The sequence below is a fragment of the Cetorhinus maximus genome, chromosome 16, assembly GCF_964194155.1.
Source record: "Cetorhinus maximus chromosome 16, sCetMax3.hap1.1, whole genome shotgun sequence".
Lineage (NCBI taxonomy): Eukaryota > Metazoa > Chordata > Chondrichthyes > Lamniformes > Cetorhinidae > Cetorhinus > Cetorhinus maximus.
In genome coordinates, this window is record NC_135894.1 from 58,454,313 (window position 1) to 58,470,330 (window position 16,018).

At 39.8% G+C, this 16,018-nt stretch overlaps 1 protein-coding gene across 6 annotated transcripts in view; it reads right to left on the reverse strand.

The window, feature by feature from the left end:
- Nucleotides 1-16,018, reverse strand: part of dmd (dystrophin) — a 1,945,510-nt gene that overhangs the window by 1,118,068 nt on the left and 811,424 nt on the right. For all 6 annotated transcript variants that reach the window (XM_078559857.1, XM_078559853.1, XM_078559852.1 and 3 more), the window contains exons 22-24: nucleotides 15,008-15,220; nucleotides 6,856-6,969; nucleotides 1,413-1,568 (exon numbers count right to left, since the gene is read on the reverse strand). In XM_078559857.1, coding sequence (XP_078415983.1) covers nucleotides 1,413-1,568; nucleotides 6,856-6,969; nucleotides 15,008-15,220 — 483 coding nt within the window. The remainder of the gene's footprint in view (nucleotides 1-1,412; nucleotides 1,569-6,855; nucleotides 6,970-15,007; nucleotides 15,221-16,018) is intronic.

Genomic DNA, 16,018 nt, shown 5'->3' on the forward strand with positions numbered 1-16,018 from the left:
TGTCTCAGTAGACCAAGAAAATGACCTGAAGTTGAGTTGTGACTCTAGGTTGCCACTGTGGGGCCACATCATTTTTTTTTTGCCAATCTTATTTTCTGTCCATAAAATGTTGTTTCTTTCCGGGTTACTGTTACATGGTCAATGAGATGATGGCTTTTACCAAATCAGCCTTCAGAGTTTTAGAGATGGAGGATAAATTTTCCCCTGGACATAAAACTGGCATGCCCAATATAGAAACTACAATATTTTTATTTCGCTTGGTTTTATTTTATGCCTGGTGGCAAATTGGAAATCTGCCCCAGAACTTCCATCCCAGGGCTAATTCTCCACACAGGAATGATAAAATTTTACTACCTTTATCAAACAGCTGTGAAGAATGGAGCCAAACCAGAAATGCTGGAACTGCCCATCAAACCCGACTATCGCACATCAACAGACATGATTACTGTTCACAAGGTATTGTTCGAGTGATGTATATGTCAAGGATTCAACATTGTCTCCTAGAGATTACTTTGAATCAAAATAGGTCAACTTTACAGAATTCTCTGTAAATACCGACATACAAAGGGACTGGAATTCTTCCCGTTGATAACTTCAGTGAAAAGGTTACCCCATTTTGTTCTTGCACGGACTTTTTCCACACAATCAACAATAAAATGAATATCACAGTAAAAAAAAAGTCTGAAGGAAAGCAAATTTAAAAAAAACCTGTGAAAAAATTTACTGTAAATTATAAGTCCAAAGCTGTTGTCACTTCACAAGACTCAACAGACATAGCATTCTATAAATCCTATCTTATCTGCTTAAGTGTAGTAGACCGTGTCAGTGTATAATCAAACGAGCAAAATTCTGATTCAGAAGGACATTGTACAAAAATGTGTTTTCAATATGCATCAGTAATTAAGTTTGTTAGGACAGCTAGTTTCTAACACACTTCAATAAGCACATATGCCAGCTCCACATTGCACAGAATTTAGTGACTACTATATGAAGACTTCTCAATATTCTGTATCATCCTGAATGCAACTGCCCACATATTAAACCATTGCATTAACTTAATATCTTGGCAACAAAATCGGTGCCAAACTTCACTCAGTAGTTTGCTCTTTGGCAAACAGATACTTTGATCTTATATGCAAAGCATGATCTATAAATGTTGATAGATATGTAACAATGTGTTGTTTATGCATGTTAGTGGGTTTCTGCATGCCTTCATTTCCAGTGAAGACAGAGCAGCAAAGTGGGGGAAGCTCTAATGAAATTCACTGCCACAGTCTGGTGAAGACACAGGAATTTTAACAAATACAAAAACAGAAAATGTCCAATTCAACACCGCTACCACCTTTTTCTGCACAAAACATTGGTATCTGAAGACACCATTATTTTGATTTTCAGAGGCTGGACTTTCTCACCTGTTTACAGATGTTCTCCCAACATGCATTCAGTTCAGAGAGTTCAGTCTGTAATTTTCCCAAATAGGTGGGCTCAGCCTGGCTTTTCAAGGTTCCTCCGACCTCATTAATACCATTTAAGCTGGGCTGGATAGTTTGGATGTCATTTACTAATGCCTAAAAAAGAAGCAAAACATAGTTATCAAAATTACTCAAACATACCTGGAACTACACAGATGAAAGACAGAGCAAAATATGATGGTTCAATGAAACTTACAGCTGAGTTTGAGAATCAAACTCCTTCTGATACCAATAAGATAGCGAGAGAAGTTCAAAAAAACTTAAAGAAACATAACATATTAATTGAACATCTAGAGAATTATCTTTCATAAGAAGCTGTAATTTGAATTCGGGTTTGTAGGAAGGATTCAAATTTTATTAATGCAATAAAAATCTATAACATTAGTTTGCCTTTACTCCAACATTTTTTTTTCGCATATGTACAACAGAGATAGGATTTTTGACACTTGGTAACACTACTAATATTTCAGTTCTAACAACAGATAGAGGATAATACATGACTTGTCAGTGAACTACTAATTCAATGCAGTGGTTCAAACACCATGAACATAGAGAAAAGCACAAGCAGTTTAGGAATGTCAGCAGAACACGAACATTGAATTACTGTCTTTAACCCACTGGGAGCTGTCATTCTTTAAAGCAATACATACTCAAGATTTTAGAAAGACCACTGTAGCCACACTGAGAAGCTTCTTACTCAAATCCTTGATCCTGTGCCTGCCATTCCCTACCTGATTTCCAAAGACTGGGCTCACCAGCCATCTAGAGCTGAAATTTCCCAGGAAATGAGCTCTGTCCAATTGCCTTTGCTTCAGTTGCAGTAGATAGCTTCATTGCCAGAACTTGTCAGCCAGAAGCTTGCTACCCTTGGCAACTTTTTGAATCAGCTAATTTAGATTTTCAACACACCAGGGAATGATTCACAAGGCAGTTTCTCAGGAAATGAAGGGAAGATCTAGTACTATGCTACAATGAAGGGATTGGTATGCTCCTGCTTTATATTATATGGTTCACAATTTATTAAACTTTGTCTTCTTTTAAACTGAATTACATAAGAACATAAGAAATAGGAGCTGGAGCACAGGCTCATTGACCCTGCTCTTCCATCCAATAAGATCATGCTGAACTCCTAGATTAACTCCACGTTCCCACCCTATCACCATATTCCTATATTCCCTTGGTGTCCAAAACACTACCAATCTCAGTAGTTTCTTATCATCCCTATCCTAAATAGCCAACCACTTATCCTGAGACCATGTAACCCCTAGATCTAGACTCTCCAGCCAGGGAAAAAAAGCCTCTTAGCATCTTCTTTGTTAAGCCATCTTAAAATTATATATGTTTCAATGAGATCACCTCCCATTCTCTAAACTCCACAGAATATAAGCCCTTTCTACTCAATTGTTCCTCATAGTACAGCCCTCTCATCCCCAAAATCAATCTAGTAAACCTCTATTGGATTCCTCGGAGTCAACTGTATCCTTGCTTAGGATGAAGACCAATCTGTACAAAATACTCCAGGTGTGATCTCATCAAACAATTGCAGCAAGATTTCCTTATTCTTATACTCTTAACCATCTTGCAGGAAAGGTGATTATACCATACGCCTTCCTATTCTTTGCTGTACTTGCATGCAAAATTCCTGTGATTTGGGGACAAGGCCCCCAAAGCTTCTGGAATGCCAACATTAACTAGTCCCCTATCTTTTAAAAAATATTCTGCTTTTCCATTCTTCAAAGTGGGTCATTTCACACTTCCCTACATTACTCCATCTGCCACATTCTTGCCTAATTATTTAAAATGTCCATTTCCCTTTGGAGCCTCTTTGCATCCTCCTCACAGTTTACTTTCTCACCTAGATTTGTATCATAAGCAAACTTGGATATATCATACTCAGTCCCCTCATCCAAGTCATTCACATAGATTGTAAGTAGCTGTGGTCCAAGTAGTGATCCTTGTGGCATTCTAATGGTTACATCCTGCCATCCCAAAAATGTCCTATTCATTCTTACACTCTTTCTTAGTACATTAACCAATCCTCAATCCATGCCAATATATTATCCCCAATCTCATAAACCAAATTTTTGTGCAACATCTTGTGCTGCATCTTATTAAATACCTTCTGAAAAATACATCATCTTGATCCCCTCCATGCTTTTTCATAAGGCAGTGAAAATTAATTTTTTCAATGTAGTTTTGCAGCATCATGCACACACCTAATTAATACCGATTGCTTTTTACATTTCATGGCTCTACTAAGTCTTTATTCATCCAGAAATACTGGCCTCACAGTTTCTTGCACTGCTTAAGTCTGTTCTAGTTTTGATATTTTTAGTACCACCCTCTTGCACTTTTAGCACCACCTTAACAGCAGCATCTGTAAGTCCAACTTCACCACCTACAATTCAGAGGCTGCATCATCTTTTCTCAGTGTCTAATCCAGTGAATGAACAATTGCCTGGTTGCAGTAATTTGTTGGCTGCATTTCACACTATCAAATTCTCTTTGAAATGATGCACATTAATACACAGACCAGACACGCGGACTAAAACAACAAATATCTATTATATCCAAACAGCTAAAGGAAGCCTAAACAATGACAACTATCAAAAGAAACAAATATGTTTACACTGAAATTGTCAACAATGATTCAATTAGCCTGTGTATGAACAGCTTTAGATTGAAATTTGAAAATCTCTATGAAATAATAAAAATGGTATGGTTATAGCACAAAAAAATCAGCCTCTTTTCATCCTCACTTTGGCTCTTTGTTCAATCCTGGCAGGGCTTCCTTCTCTCACAATTCTTATTCAGTTCAGGGAACCACTTCTGATGAAACTCCTATATTGTTTCAAACTCCCTGCTTTTAACTAGTTTGGGGTCAGAACCAACATTCTTATTTAATCCTTGGTGCAGTAGTTCCCAAACAAAGTCAATGATATTTCACACATAAACAGAAGAAAGCACATATACCAAACATAAAAATGTTTAACAAGACATAATGCACCCCCCACCTCAGAAAATAGTACACCATCATAATTATGAGCAACTCCACACTCTTACCACAAAAAATCCTGCTATTGTTAAAGCCTTCTGATACTCAGTACCTTGAGGTCTGAAGTTAATTTTATCCATTTATCTGCATAAGTCAAGATCATTTGCCATTTTCAAATTCCACTCCTTATTACTGATTAAACAAATAAAAAGAAAACAGCCTCAGGTTCCAGCACTTGGCATTGGACGACACAGTCTGGGTTTGGAGATGGGTGGGGATTGAAATCCTTTTAAATGTAAGTTGGATAAAACAATCTGTGGTTTTTACAGTGGGAATTCATTTTTTTCTACTTATTTCTTGCATTATGATGTGAAGATGTGACTAAAAGTTCCTCAGGTTTTCGATTACATTTCATCAGTAAAAAAGCAGAAATTAACACTCAAGGCATGTCTTCACCTTTTGCCCGCCATAATAGATTTTCCTCTCTGAAACAGTATTGGCTCAAGGTGCCAGCCATGAATGACTAGCATGCATTATGAAGAGTGGAAGAATAGCTCATTGTGAGACACAACAATAGTCAATCTGAATGTTCTGGTAACGTTGAAAGTTGTGCAGAATGTTTTTTCATGTTTTAAGTGATGCAAGCTCCTTGAGTCAGTTAAGGTCTGATATTTCGCCACTAGCTATCTATTTTTTAAAATACCCAAAACACACAGTGACAAAAAAGTTTCTTATTATAGTTGTGAGGGAATCTGTTTTTTTAAAATTTATATTTTTTGAGGCCGACCCTAACTGAAAAGGGAAACTGACAAAGGAAACTGACCCTCTCAGTTTCTAAGGAAACAAAAACAAACTGAGATTTGGAAGTCAAAACTTCTGAGCAGACTGGACCTGGTTGAAAGATATAAAAGGACACAGATCAATCCAAGCTGGGTAGTAGCAGTTGATGAACCCAGGGGTGCAGGGAAGCTGAAAGGGGAAACTGAAAGGGAAAACTAAAGAAATCAATGTCCAGGTCTAGAAGCCGAGAATAAGTTGCTGCAGCTGTTTCTGTTACTTGAAGATAACATTAGCAGATCTACCCCATCCAGACCGAGTTGAGCAGGGTCTGCAGACATGTGCCATTTGTGGTGAAGACTGTGCCTGTGGAACTCAGGTTAGTTCTGCGCTGCCGTCGGCTGGGTGTCAGACTAGCCCCTAGGAGGAGAGGAGCTGAAATTCCTAGTGAGGAAGACAGAGGTTTGAAGGACTTTGTGACTGAGTGTGATCACCAAAATCTGAGTGAACTGCTGAGCAAATTCAGAAGATCTGTCTTAGTTGTATCTGCTATTTAACGTGCAATGTAAAGTTTATAATTTGCCTGTTAATTCATGTTCAACTTATGTTGATTCTGGATGTTAAAGGATAGGTTATCTAAGATAGTATTTAGTGTTTTCTTTGCTTGATTCTTGTATAGTAAAAATCCTCTGTTTTAAACCATGGGGCAGGATTTTACATCTGGCATGCGGGTGCAACCGGAACGTAAAATGACACACGATGACGTCATCATGAAGTCGCGCGGAATTTCGGAGTCGGCTGCACGCCTGCCAATAATGTAAAGGCTTATTAAGGCCATTAAGGTGAATTTTACACTGCCCGTCCAACCTTATGGTTGGCGGGCAGGCGAAAAGGCCAAGCAGCCTTTACGCTTTTTAGGAAACCTCATCCACGAGCGGGATGATGATTCCTAAAGCTAATACTGATGAAAAACAACTTTATTTTGAAAATAAAAACATGTCCCATCTCATATGACACAGTCACACAAGGGGACATGTTTCATTAAATTTTTTATGTTCTTATCTATTTTTTTTAAAAAGCACTTCAATCTCCCTGATGCAGCTCCATGCCTCAGGGAAATTGAAGCATTCTTTCGCACGCATACGCATATTACGTGCTGGACCTGACTCTCCCTGCTCCCCTCGCCCACACAGGTAGCGCTCAGCGCGACTGCTCGCGATCCACGCAGTGTGGGCCTTAATTGGCCTGCCCGCGTGAAATCATGTTGTGGAGCCGGTCGCAGGCAGTGGTCAGCTCCACGACCGTCCCCGCCTAACGAATGGAAAGTCCTGGCCATGGAATCTTGTAGCTTAATTATTTTAGTAAATAACTGGGATTTCGAATTTCTTCCAATTTAAAAAAAAAGTTACTGGTCTCTACTTAGATCATAGCACAGTGAAGAACGCTAATTCATTAAATTGTTTTATTTCTGTTTTGGCTTCCAGTAACCTACCATGTAATAAATACATAACAATGGACCTGCATTTGTATTTACCCTTGAAATATGCAGCTCTCATTAATGAGGTTGTCTTCTATAAAGAGTAAACTTATTCTTGCAGGTAATTTACTTACAGTACATTGCTCTAGCTGCTTTTCAAGTGCTTCTGAATCACCAAGAGCAGGCCATTCTTCATTCAGGAAAACATCAACTTCAGCCATCCATTTCTTTAAGGTTTTTGTATTATTCTGTAAAACACAATACAGAATAAAGTTGCATGTGATTGGCTCTATTATCACTATAACAAATTCTAATAAAATCTCTCAAAAGCTTTCAATCAATCCCTTTCCAGCTCATTTAATATCAGTGGTATTTTGCACAGCCTGTGCCCACTCTGTTCAATTGCAAGAATTACAATGCCTGCGATATTCCGGGAACAGGTCAAATTGAATGAGGTACAGCAAATTTAGTTTATTGGGAGAAAAATCATACAAATTTTACTGCATAAAAATTGATTTTTCAAAATCATTCATGGGATGTGGGCATCGCTGATAGGGCCAACATTTATTGCCCATTTCTAATTGCCCTCAAGAAGCTGGTGGTAAGCTGCCTTCTTGAACCGCTGCAGTCTATGTGGTGAAGTTACATTCTTAGTGCTCTTAAATAGGAACTTCCAGGATTTTGACCCAGTAACAATGAAGGAGCAGCCGTTTCATACTTTTTTCTGTCCTGGTTCTTCTATGTGATAGAGGACACAGGTTTGGAAGGAATTGTAGAAGCCTTGGCAACTTGCTGAAGTGCATCCTGTAGATGGTACACACCCAAGTCATAGTGCCCATTGGTGGAAGCAGTAAATGTTTAACAACCAATTGGGTTGCTTTTTCCTGAATGGCACTGAGCTTCTTGAATGTTGTTGGAGATTCACTCATCCAGGCAAGTAGAATGTATACTCTTGATTTGTACCTTATTGATGGTTGAAAGGCTTTGGAAAGTTGGGAGGTGAGTCACTTACTGAAGAATTCTCAACCTCTGACCTGCTGTAGCCACAGTATTTATATGGCTTGTTCAGTTAAGCTTCTGGTCAATGGTGACCCTCAGGTTGTTGATAGTGGGGATTCAGTGATGGTAATGGCATTTAATGTAAAGAGGGGGTGGTTAGATTCTTTCTTGTTGGAGATGGTCATTGTTTGGCACCTGTGTGCTGTGAACATTACTTGCCACTTATCAGCCCAAGTCTGAATGTTGTCCAAGTCTTGTTGCATGTGAACACAAACTGCTTCAGTAGCTGAAGAGCTGTGAATAGGACTGCATGCGGTGTAATCATTTGCAAAGATCCCCACCTCTGACCTTACAATGAAGGGAAGGTCATTGACGAAGAAACTGAAAATGGTTGGCTCTAAGATACTGCCTTGGAGAACTCCTGCAGTAAAGTCCTGAGACTGAGATAATTGGCCACCAACAAACACACCCATTTTCCTCTCTTCTCAAACTTCAGAAGCCTTGTTACATTTAATCAAAATATGCTTACCGAGGGCAGGGTGACTGCATACTCTGCTTTCACTTTTGTACAACCTAAGCTAACAGTGCATGTATGTAAACACACAAAGCATGGTAAATAATGTTGGTGAGGTGCAGGTGCAAATATCCACACGGGGAATATGATATTGTGGTGAGAATGAAGACCTGGCTCAAAAATGGCAGGATTCAGTACTAAATGTTCCTTGATATAAGCTGTTCAGGAGAGATAGGGAAAGAAAAAAAGGAGGGGGATGGCAATGTTGATTAAGGAGAATATTACAGTGCTACAGAGAGGATGTTCTGGAGGGGTAAAAAAACAGAATCTATTTGGTCAGAGTTAAGAAACATTTTAACTGCTATTACACCACTGAGTGTATTCTATAGTCCACCAAATAGATTTAGAGGAACAAATTTGCAAGGAAATTAGAGAGGTTCAAAACTACAGGCAGTGATAATAGAAGACTCCAATTATTAATTAGGTGGGGGTGGAAGATAGGGCAACTGAATTCAGAGTTCTAAATGACGAAGGAGATACAGAGTAAGATGAAGCAGAATAGGGGAACATGTGACAGATTGATAATACAAATGAAAAGCAGGCTGAATATAGACAGTCCAAAGAGTAACTGTAAAAGAAAATAAGAAAGGCAAAGAGGGAATATGAGAAGACACTAGCAGTTAACATAAAAGGGAATCCAAAAGTCTTCTATAGGCATATAAATAGTGAAAGGCTATTAGGGGAAGGGGTGGGGTCAATTAGGGTCAAGAATTGGGGGCATATGCATGGAAACTGAGGGCATGGCTGAGGTAATAAATGAGTAATTTGCATCTATCTTTACTAAGGAATAAGATGTTCTTGAAGTCATAGTAAAAGGCAAAGTGGTTAAGATATTGAGGACATTAAGAAGGCTGGCTGCACTTAAAATTGATAAGTCACCAGGACCAGATAGAATGCATCCCAGGTTATGAAGGGGAGCAAGGGTATAAATTATAGAGGTACTGGCCATGATTTTCCAATCCTCCTTCGATAAAGGGGTTGTGCAAGAACACTGGAGAATTGCAAATGTTACATTCTTGTTCAAAAAGGGAAGCAAGGACAAACCCAGCAATGATAGGAAGTCAGTTTAACCTTGTGTAGTAATTATGGTTTTGTTTAGTGTGCAATGTACCTTTAAGAATAATACTTGTTAAGGAAGATCACATGGTCTGTAGTAACCAATACGAGAGTAGCACAGGCTACCTCTGAGTCAGTGTACAGATATAGTTGTTGAAAGCACAGGTGTAGTTGCTGCTGAGTATATTGTAAATAAACTTGATGTTTCCACCCAAGAAGTGTCTGCAGATCAACTCTATCGATATTAACAACTCGGCTACCCTTACAACACCTGGCTGGTGGGAAAGCTTTTAGAAATTATGTTCCAGGACAAAATAAACAGTTACTTGGAAGAATGTGGATTAATTAAGGAAAGCCGGCACAATTTTGTAAAAGGCAAAGTTCTGTTTAACTAACTTGATTGAGTTTTTTGATGAGGTAATCGAGAGGGTTGATGGGGTGTGCATAAACTTCCAAATGGGATTTGATAAAGTACCACAGAACATACTTGTCAGCAAAGTTGAAACCCATAGAATAAAAGGGAAGGTGGCATCATGGATATGAAGTTTGCTGAGTGATGGGAAATAAGCAGTAGTTGGGAATGGTTATTTTTCAGACTGCAAGAAAATATACAGCGAGGTTCCCTGGGGTCAGTACTAGGAGCATTGCTTCTCTTGATATATATTAATGACCTAGATATAAGTGTGCAGGGCACAGTACCAAAATTTGCAGATTGCACAAAATTTAGAAATATTATGAACTGTGAGGAAAACAGTGGTATACTTTAAAATAATATAGGCTGATGGAATGGGCAGATGCATGACAGATAAAATTTAATGGAAGAAAATGTGAAGTGACTCATTTTCGTAGGAAGAACAAGGAGGCAATATAACCTAAAGGATACATTTCTAAAGGGGGTGGAGGAATAGAGCGACCAGGGGGCATACGTGTACAAATTGTAAAAGGAGCAGGGCAGATTCAGAAAAGGGATAAAAAGGCATTTGGGATCCTGGGCTTTATAAATAGAGGAATAGAGTACAAAAGAAAGTTATAATGAACCTTCAAAAACACTGGCTCAGTCACAACTGGACTACTGTGTCCAATTCTGGGCACTGTATTTTAGGAAGGATGTGAAGGTTTTAGACAGGGTGTGGAAAAGAACGATTCCAGGGATGAGAGACTTCAGTTATGAGGATAAATTGGAGAACCTGGAGCTTAGGGAAAGACACAGTTGAGAGGAGATCTTATAAAGGTGTTCAATATCATGAGGGGTCTAGATGGAGTAGCTGAGAGAAACTGTTTCTGTTGGCAGAAATGTTGAAAACCAAAGGCCACCAATTTAAGGTGATTGGCAAAAGAAACAATGGGACATGAGGAAAATGTTTTTAATGTATCAAGTGGTATGAATATGGAATGAGCTGCCTGAGACTGAATGAAGGCAGATTCCATCATGGCTTTCAAATGAGAATTGGATGAACACCTGAAGAAAGAAAACAATTGCTGCGCTACAGGGAAAGGGTAAGGGAGTGGATGAGCAGTGTTGCTTTTGCAGGCAGCTGGTATGGACACAATCAGGTTAATGGCCTCAGAAAGTCATTCATGGCACAGAAGGATGCCATTTGGCCCATCAAGTCTATGCTGGTGCTTCGTGAAGCAAGCTAGTCAGTCCCATTCGCTGGTGCTTCCTGAAGCATGTCAGTCAGTCCCATTTCCCTGATCTATCCTTTTGGCTCTGCAAGTTTATTTCTTTCAAGTGCACGTCCAATTTCCTTTTGAAATCATTGATTGTCTCTGCTTCCAACATCCTCATGGGCAGCTAATTCCAGGTCATTACCACTTGCTGAGTTTAAAAAAAGTTCTTCTTCACATTCCCCCTGCATCTTTTGTGCAAAACATTATATCTGTGCCCCCTTGTCCTTCTACCTTCAGATAATGGGAACCGTTTTTTTCTTGTCTACCCTATCCGAATCTCTCATAATCTGGTACACCTCTATCAATTCTCTTGGCAATCTTCTTTGCTCCAACAAGAAGAACCCCAGTTTCTCCAACCTAACCTTGTATAGTAGGACCTGCTTAACGTTGACTCACTTCACGTTGTGTCACTTTACTGTTGTTAATAGTGTCAATACATCCATTTAACGATGCCAGTTTCATTTTAACGTTGTTTGCCACAGACTTCCTTTTCTGTGGCCTGCCTGCTCACATGGCCTTTCCTGCTGCACTTCTGCTCTCACCGTCAGTCCCTCTTTCTCTTGCTGGCAGCCTTGCCTATGCTCTGGTGTTGCCTCCACCCCAGCATTGCCCCTGGCCCTCGTCTCCTGCCCAATGTTCTTACATTCATCCCTGGGGTCTGCTCTTTCTGCTCCTCCTGCTGGTTCTACTCCTGGCTTTGCTGTTGAACTCACACTGAAGTCTATCTAGTGGCAGGAGTTGGGTGGTGCAGGTAGTCCAAGGAGTTCAGCTGCTACTTGCACCAACTTCTAACATTAGATGGAGCCTGGTCAATCTAAAAGGACTGTACTGCAGGTGAGTGCACTGTAATTCTTTTAAACATTTTACGTTATATTGTATTTCTTTTATATTTAGTGGTGTGTTTTATTTTGCAAGTTATTTCAACTAGGAGTGCCCAATGCTGCACATGTATGGTACAGCATCTCAACTTGTACATTGTTTTTTCACTTGTGAGAAATGTGCAAAAGAACCAAACCTTGGCTTTAACATCAATTTCTATGGGAACCTATGACTCACTTAAAGTAATTTAATTTAAAGTTGAAATTTTCAGGAAGGCAACCATAACTTTAAGTGGGGACTCCCTGTGCCTAAAATTCCCCAAACCTGGAACCATTCTGATAAATCTTTTCTGCATCCTCACACCTATTCTAAAGTGTGGTGACCAGAAATGAACCCAATACTCTAGTTGTGGCCCAACCAGAGCCTTATGAAGGTTCAGTATAAGTTACCTGCTTTTGTACTCAATGCCTCTATTTACAAAGCCAAAAACCCCATATGCATTGCTAACTACTCTCTTAATATGTTCTGCCACCTTTAAAGATCTATGTGCATGCATTTCCAGGTCCCTCTGTCCCTTCACACTCTTTAGAACTGTACCATTAAGTCTATATTGCCTCTCCCTATCCCTTCTGCCAAAATGCATCACTTCACATTTCCTTGTATTAAATTCCATATGCCACTAGCCTGTCCATTCTGTTAGCAGATGTCCTGTATCATCCTCTCTGTTTGCCAATCCTCCAAGTTTGGTATCTTCAGCAAATTTTGAAATTTTAAGCTCAATATCCAAGCCATTTTTATGCATCAAATAAAGCAGTGGTCCTAGCACTGACCCATATGGAACACCACCTTCTACCAAGCTCCAGGCTGAAAAATAAGCATTTACTGCTACTTGCTTTTTTCTGTCCCTAAGTCATTTTTTAAATCCAATTGACACTGACCCTCCTATTTCATGAGCCTTAATTTTAATAACCAGCCTTTTATGAGGTACTTAGTCACATTTTTACTTAAAACCCATCTGGACAACATTCATTGCATTCCCTTCTTCAACCTTCTCAATTACTTCAACAAAAATTTCAGTTAGATTAGTCAATCATGATCTGCCTTTTATAAATTTATGCTGGCTATCATTAATTAAATCAAACTTCTTTGGGTTTTTTTTGATTTTTTTTAACTGATTATTGTTTCTAACACCTTCCCCACTACTGTTGTTAAACTAACTGACCTGTAGTTGCTAGACTGTCCTTACACCCTTTCTTGAGTAAGAGTCACATTTATCACTCTCCAGTCAATGCTCTGATTGTGGCAACAGTCCACTATCTCCACCCCCACTTCCTTTTTGCAAGCCATCCAGACTAGCTAACTTATCCACTCTAAGCACAGCCTTTTCAATATATCCTGCCTAGCAATTTTCATCCCATACATTACCTCTACCATTTCCACTTCTATGATTTTTTTTCAGATCCCGCTTCCTTATTAAACACCTATACAAAGTACTCATTAAGTATTCTAGCCTTGCCCTGCACCTTACAAGTTTATATCACTCCCATTATCCCTAATAGGACCTACTCTACATCTTACTACCTGCTTATCATTTACATGCTGGCCGAAGATTTTTGGGTTCCCTTTTAGGTTGACCCATCTGTTCTCATATTCTCTCCGTCAGTCTTATTTTTATCTTCACTTCCTCTCTCAATGTAATGTATTTGACTTGGTTCTTGCTTGTAGAATTCACCTGACATGTATCATACACCCTCTTTTTTTTGTTTCATCATATTCTTTATCTCCACCATCATCTAAGAAACCCTTGAGGGAATGTTGATAGCCTGTACCAGGAGCATCTCCTCCTTCGAGTTCACCTATTGTTCCATTACAGGTTTTCCGTTCAGTCTTGGGTTCCATTTTACCCTGGCTAAATCCTTTCTCATCACATTGAAATTATCCCTCTTCCAATTTAGACTTTAGATTGTAACCTGGATTTTCCTCAAGTTCAAATGAAGGCTTCCCTTTTCTGTAGGTTGTAAAGGCCATAAATGAGCTGAGTCTAGAAAGACTCAGTTGCTGGTGGAAACACAACATGAAACTGCAGACAATTCAGCACTAATTAGCAATAACTTGCAACAAAGTCATAAGCCTCCCTAGCCGGGAATATTGAAGGTCACACATATCATGTAACCTGATTTAAGACAGAATACTGCGGTAGAGTAGACACTGCTTTACCTGCATCCATCTCTGGTATTCTCAGGCTGTTCACCTGATGTACAGAAAATCAGCTGCCTCTCCACACTAACCCCAAAAATAAATACTTTAAATGATACATGATGAAGGACTGTAGTGACATGGCACACCAGTTGTGAGATCAAGCTACCACAGCATGTTTGAATGTGCCATGTTTCACCACACATCAGTTGTGCTGTCAAAGATGCACCAGGGAGTAGAACAGAGGAGGCAAACACTAAATGAGAAACCACCTGGGGCCATTCACATGCATTCTGAAATCACCTTCCCATTCTCCCAGCTCAGGGTAGCATAAAACATGGGGAAATGTAGAAGGGGGGAGGGGAGGGGGGCATAGTAGCACCATAAAGGAGCAAAATCAAAAGGGATGGTGGGGGGTGGGGGTAATAAGTAGGCCATTTTGAGTACAATAAGTTATTTTGGATTATTTTTTTAAAATTGGAATTTCAATGGATGATTTTTAATTGTGTTGTATTCAATAGAAGTTATAAATAAAAATTTCCATCAATTATCTAAAAATGACTAACAACAAAAGTATATGTAAAGATAGCTCAAAAGTGTAATTGTCAATGCTGGGCAATCTCTGAACTCGGCATTGTCAATGCTGGACAATCTCTGAACTTGGCACTGTTAACGCTGGATGATCTCTGAACTCATTAGTGTTAATGTTGTGCCTTGGAACTCTGGAGCATGCCTACAATGACTGAATCAATTGAAAGGAACTTGAACTACTTTATAACAGACTGGATCAAGTTACACATCCTAGCTGTGTGTGTATTAGCCTACCATATGTTGTTGGAGCCAAATTAAAGTATGCTAATTCCATCAGTGGTGCAATTGGACACATCCACTGTTGTGAGGTGCGAATCAATATGAAACTTGGCTTGCCAGGTTCTGGATCCATTACAATAATATCCAACATTTGTACCGACCTGAAACTGCTGGACCTTTGTCATCAGTTCCTCAAGTTTCTGGCTTTGTTCCATCAAATGAACACCCAATTTCTTCCAACGGCCAACGATTCCTTCAAGTTCAGATCGATATTTCTGGCTGACTTCTGCTGGTGCTTTTCTGGATACCTCTTCTACAGCTGTGGTGAGATAATTCAGGCCACTCTGCTGCTCCTGGAAAGACCCTTGTAAAACCTCAAAAGGAAGATTAATTGCTTTTAGAAAACCTTCAAAGAATGTTGTGAGAATCATAAAAATTAAGATGAAGTTTCAAGTTAAGAAAACAAAAGATTTCCTGTCCTCCTTAACACTCGAGCAAGCAATATGATTTTAGCATTTTAGATATAGATCTAGTTTCCTTTTCCAGCAAAAAAACATGGGCTGAATTTTCCCAGCTGGTAAATAGTCCCGCCCCCAAGTCTGAAAGCTCAATACAAGCCCGTACAGGCCGACAGCGGGACCCTGGGTTGCATTTTACCAGCAGTGGCCGATTAAGAGGCCGCCCCTGGGACCGCCATCCATTTGAGGATGGTGGCCCACCTCCCATAGATGCTAGCTCAGCAGCATCACTGTCATAGGTGGTTAGTGTTGAGGCTGCAGGAAGAGGGAGGGAGCACCCAAAATAAGGTAAATTCCTTCTCTTACTGTGCTGGGGCCAAACAAGCAGGTTCTAATGATTGGGACAGGGGGTGTGGCAGGGTGGAGGCAAGGGGGCATTAGGGAGGGGGCGACTCCATGGCCCAAGGAACTGCCAGCCTCCCCACGTGGCAACAGCACCTCCCAACAAGGGTAAAATGCTGGAGGGGATGGGAAATTGCTCTAAACTGCTATAACTGGGTGCCCGGTTGGTGGCTCTCCTCCTGACACCTTACACTGCCATTTCACTCTCAACTCTTAACTCAACTCTCAACTCCCAGCCCATCTCCATAGGGCTGGTAAAACCCAGTCCATAACAATCACTGACGTTCTCAACATTTTCCTGCTTTAACCTTG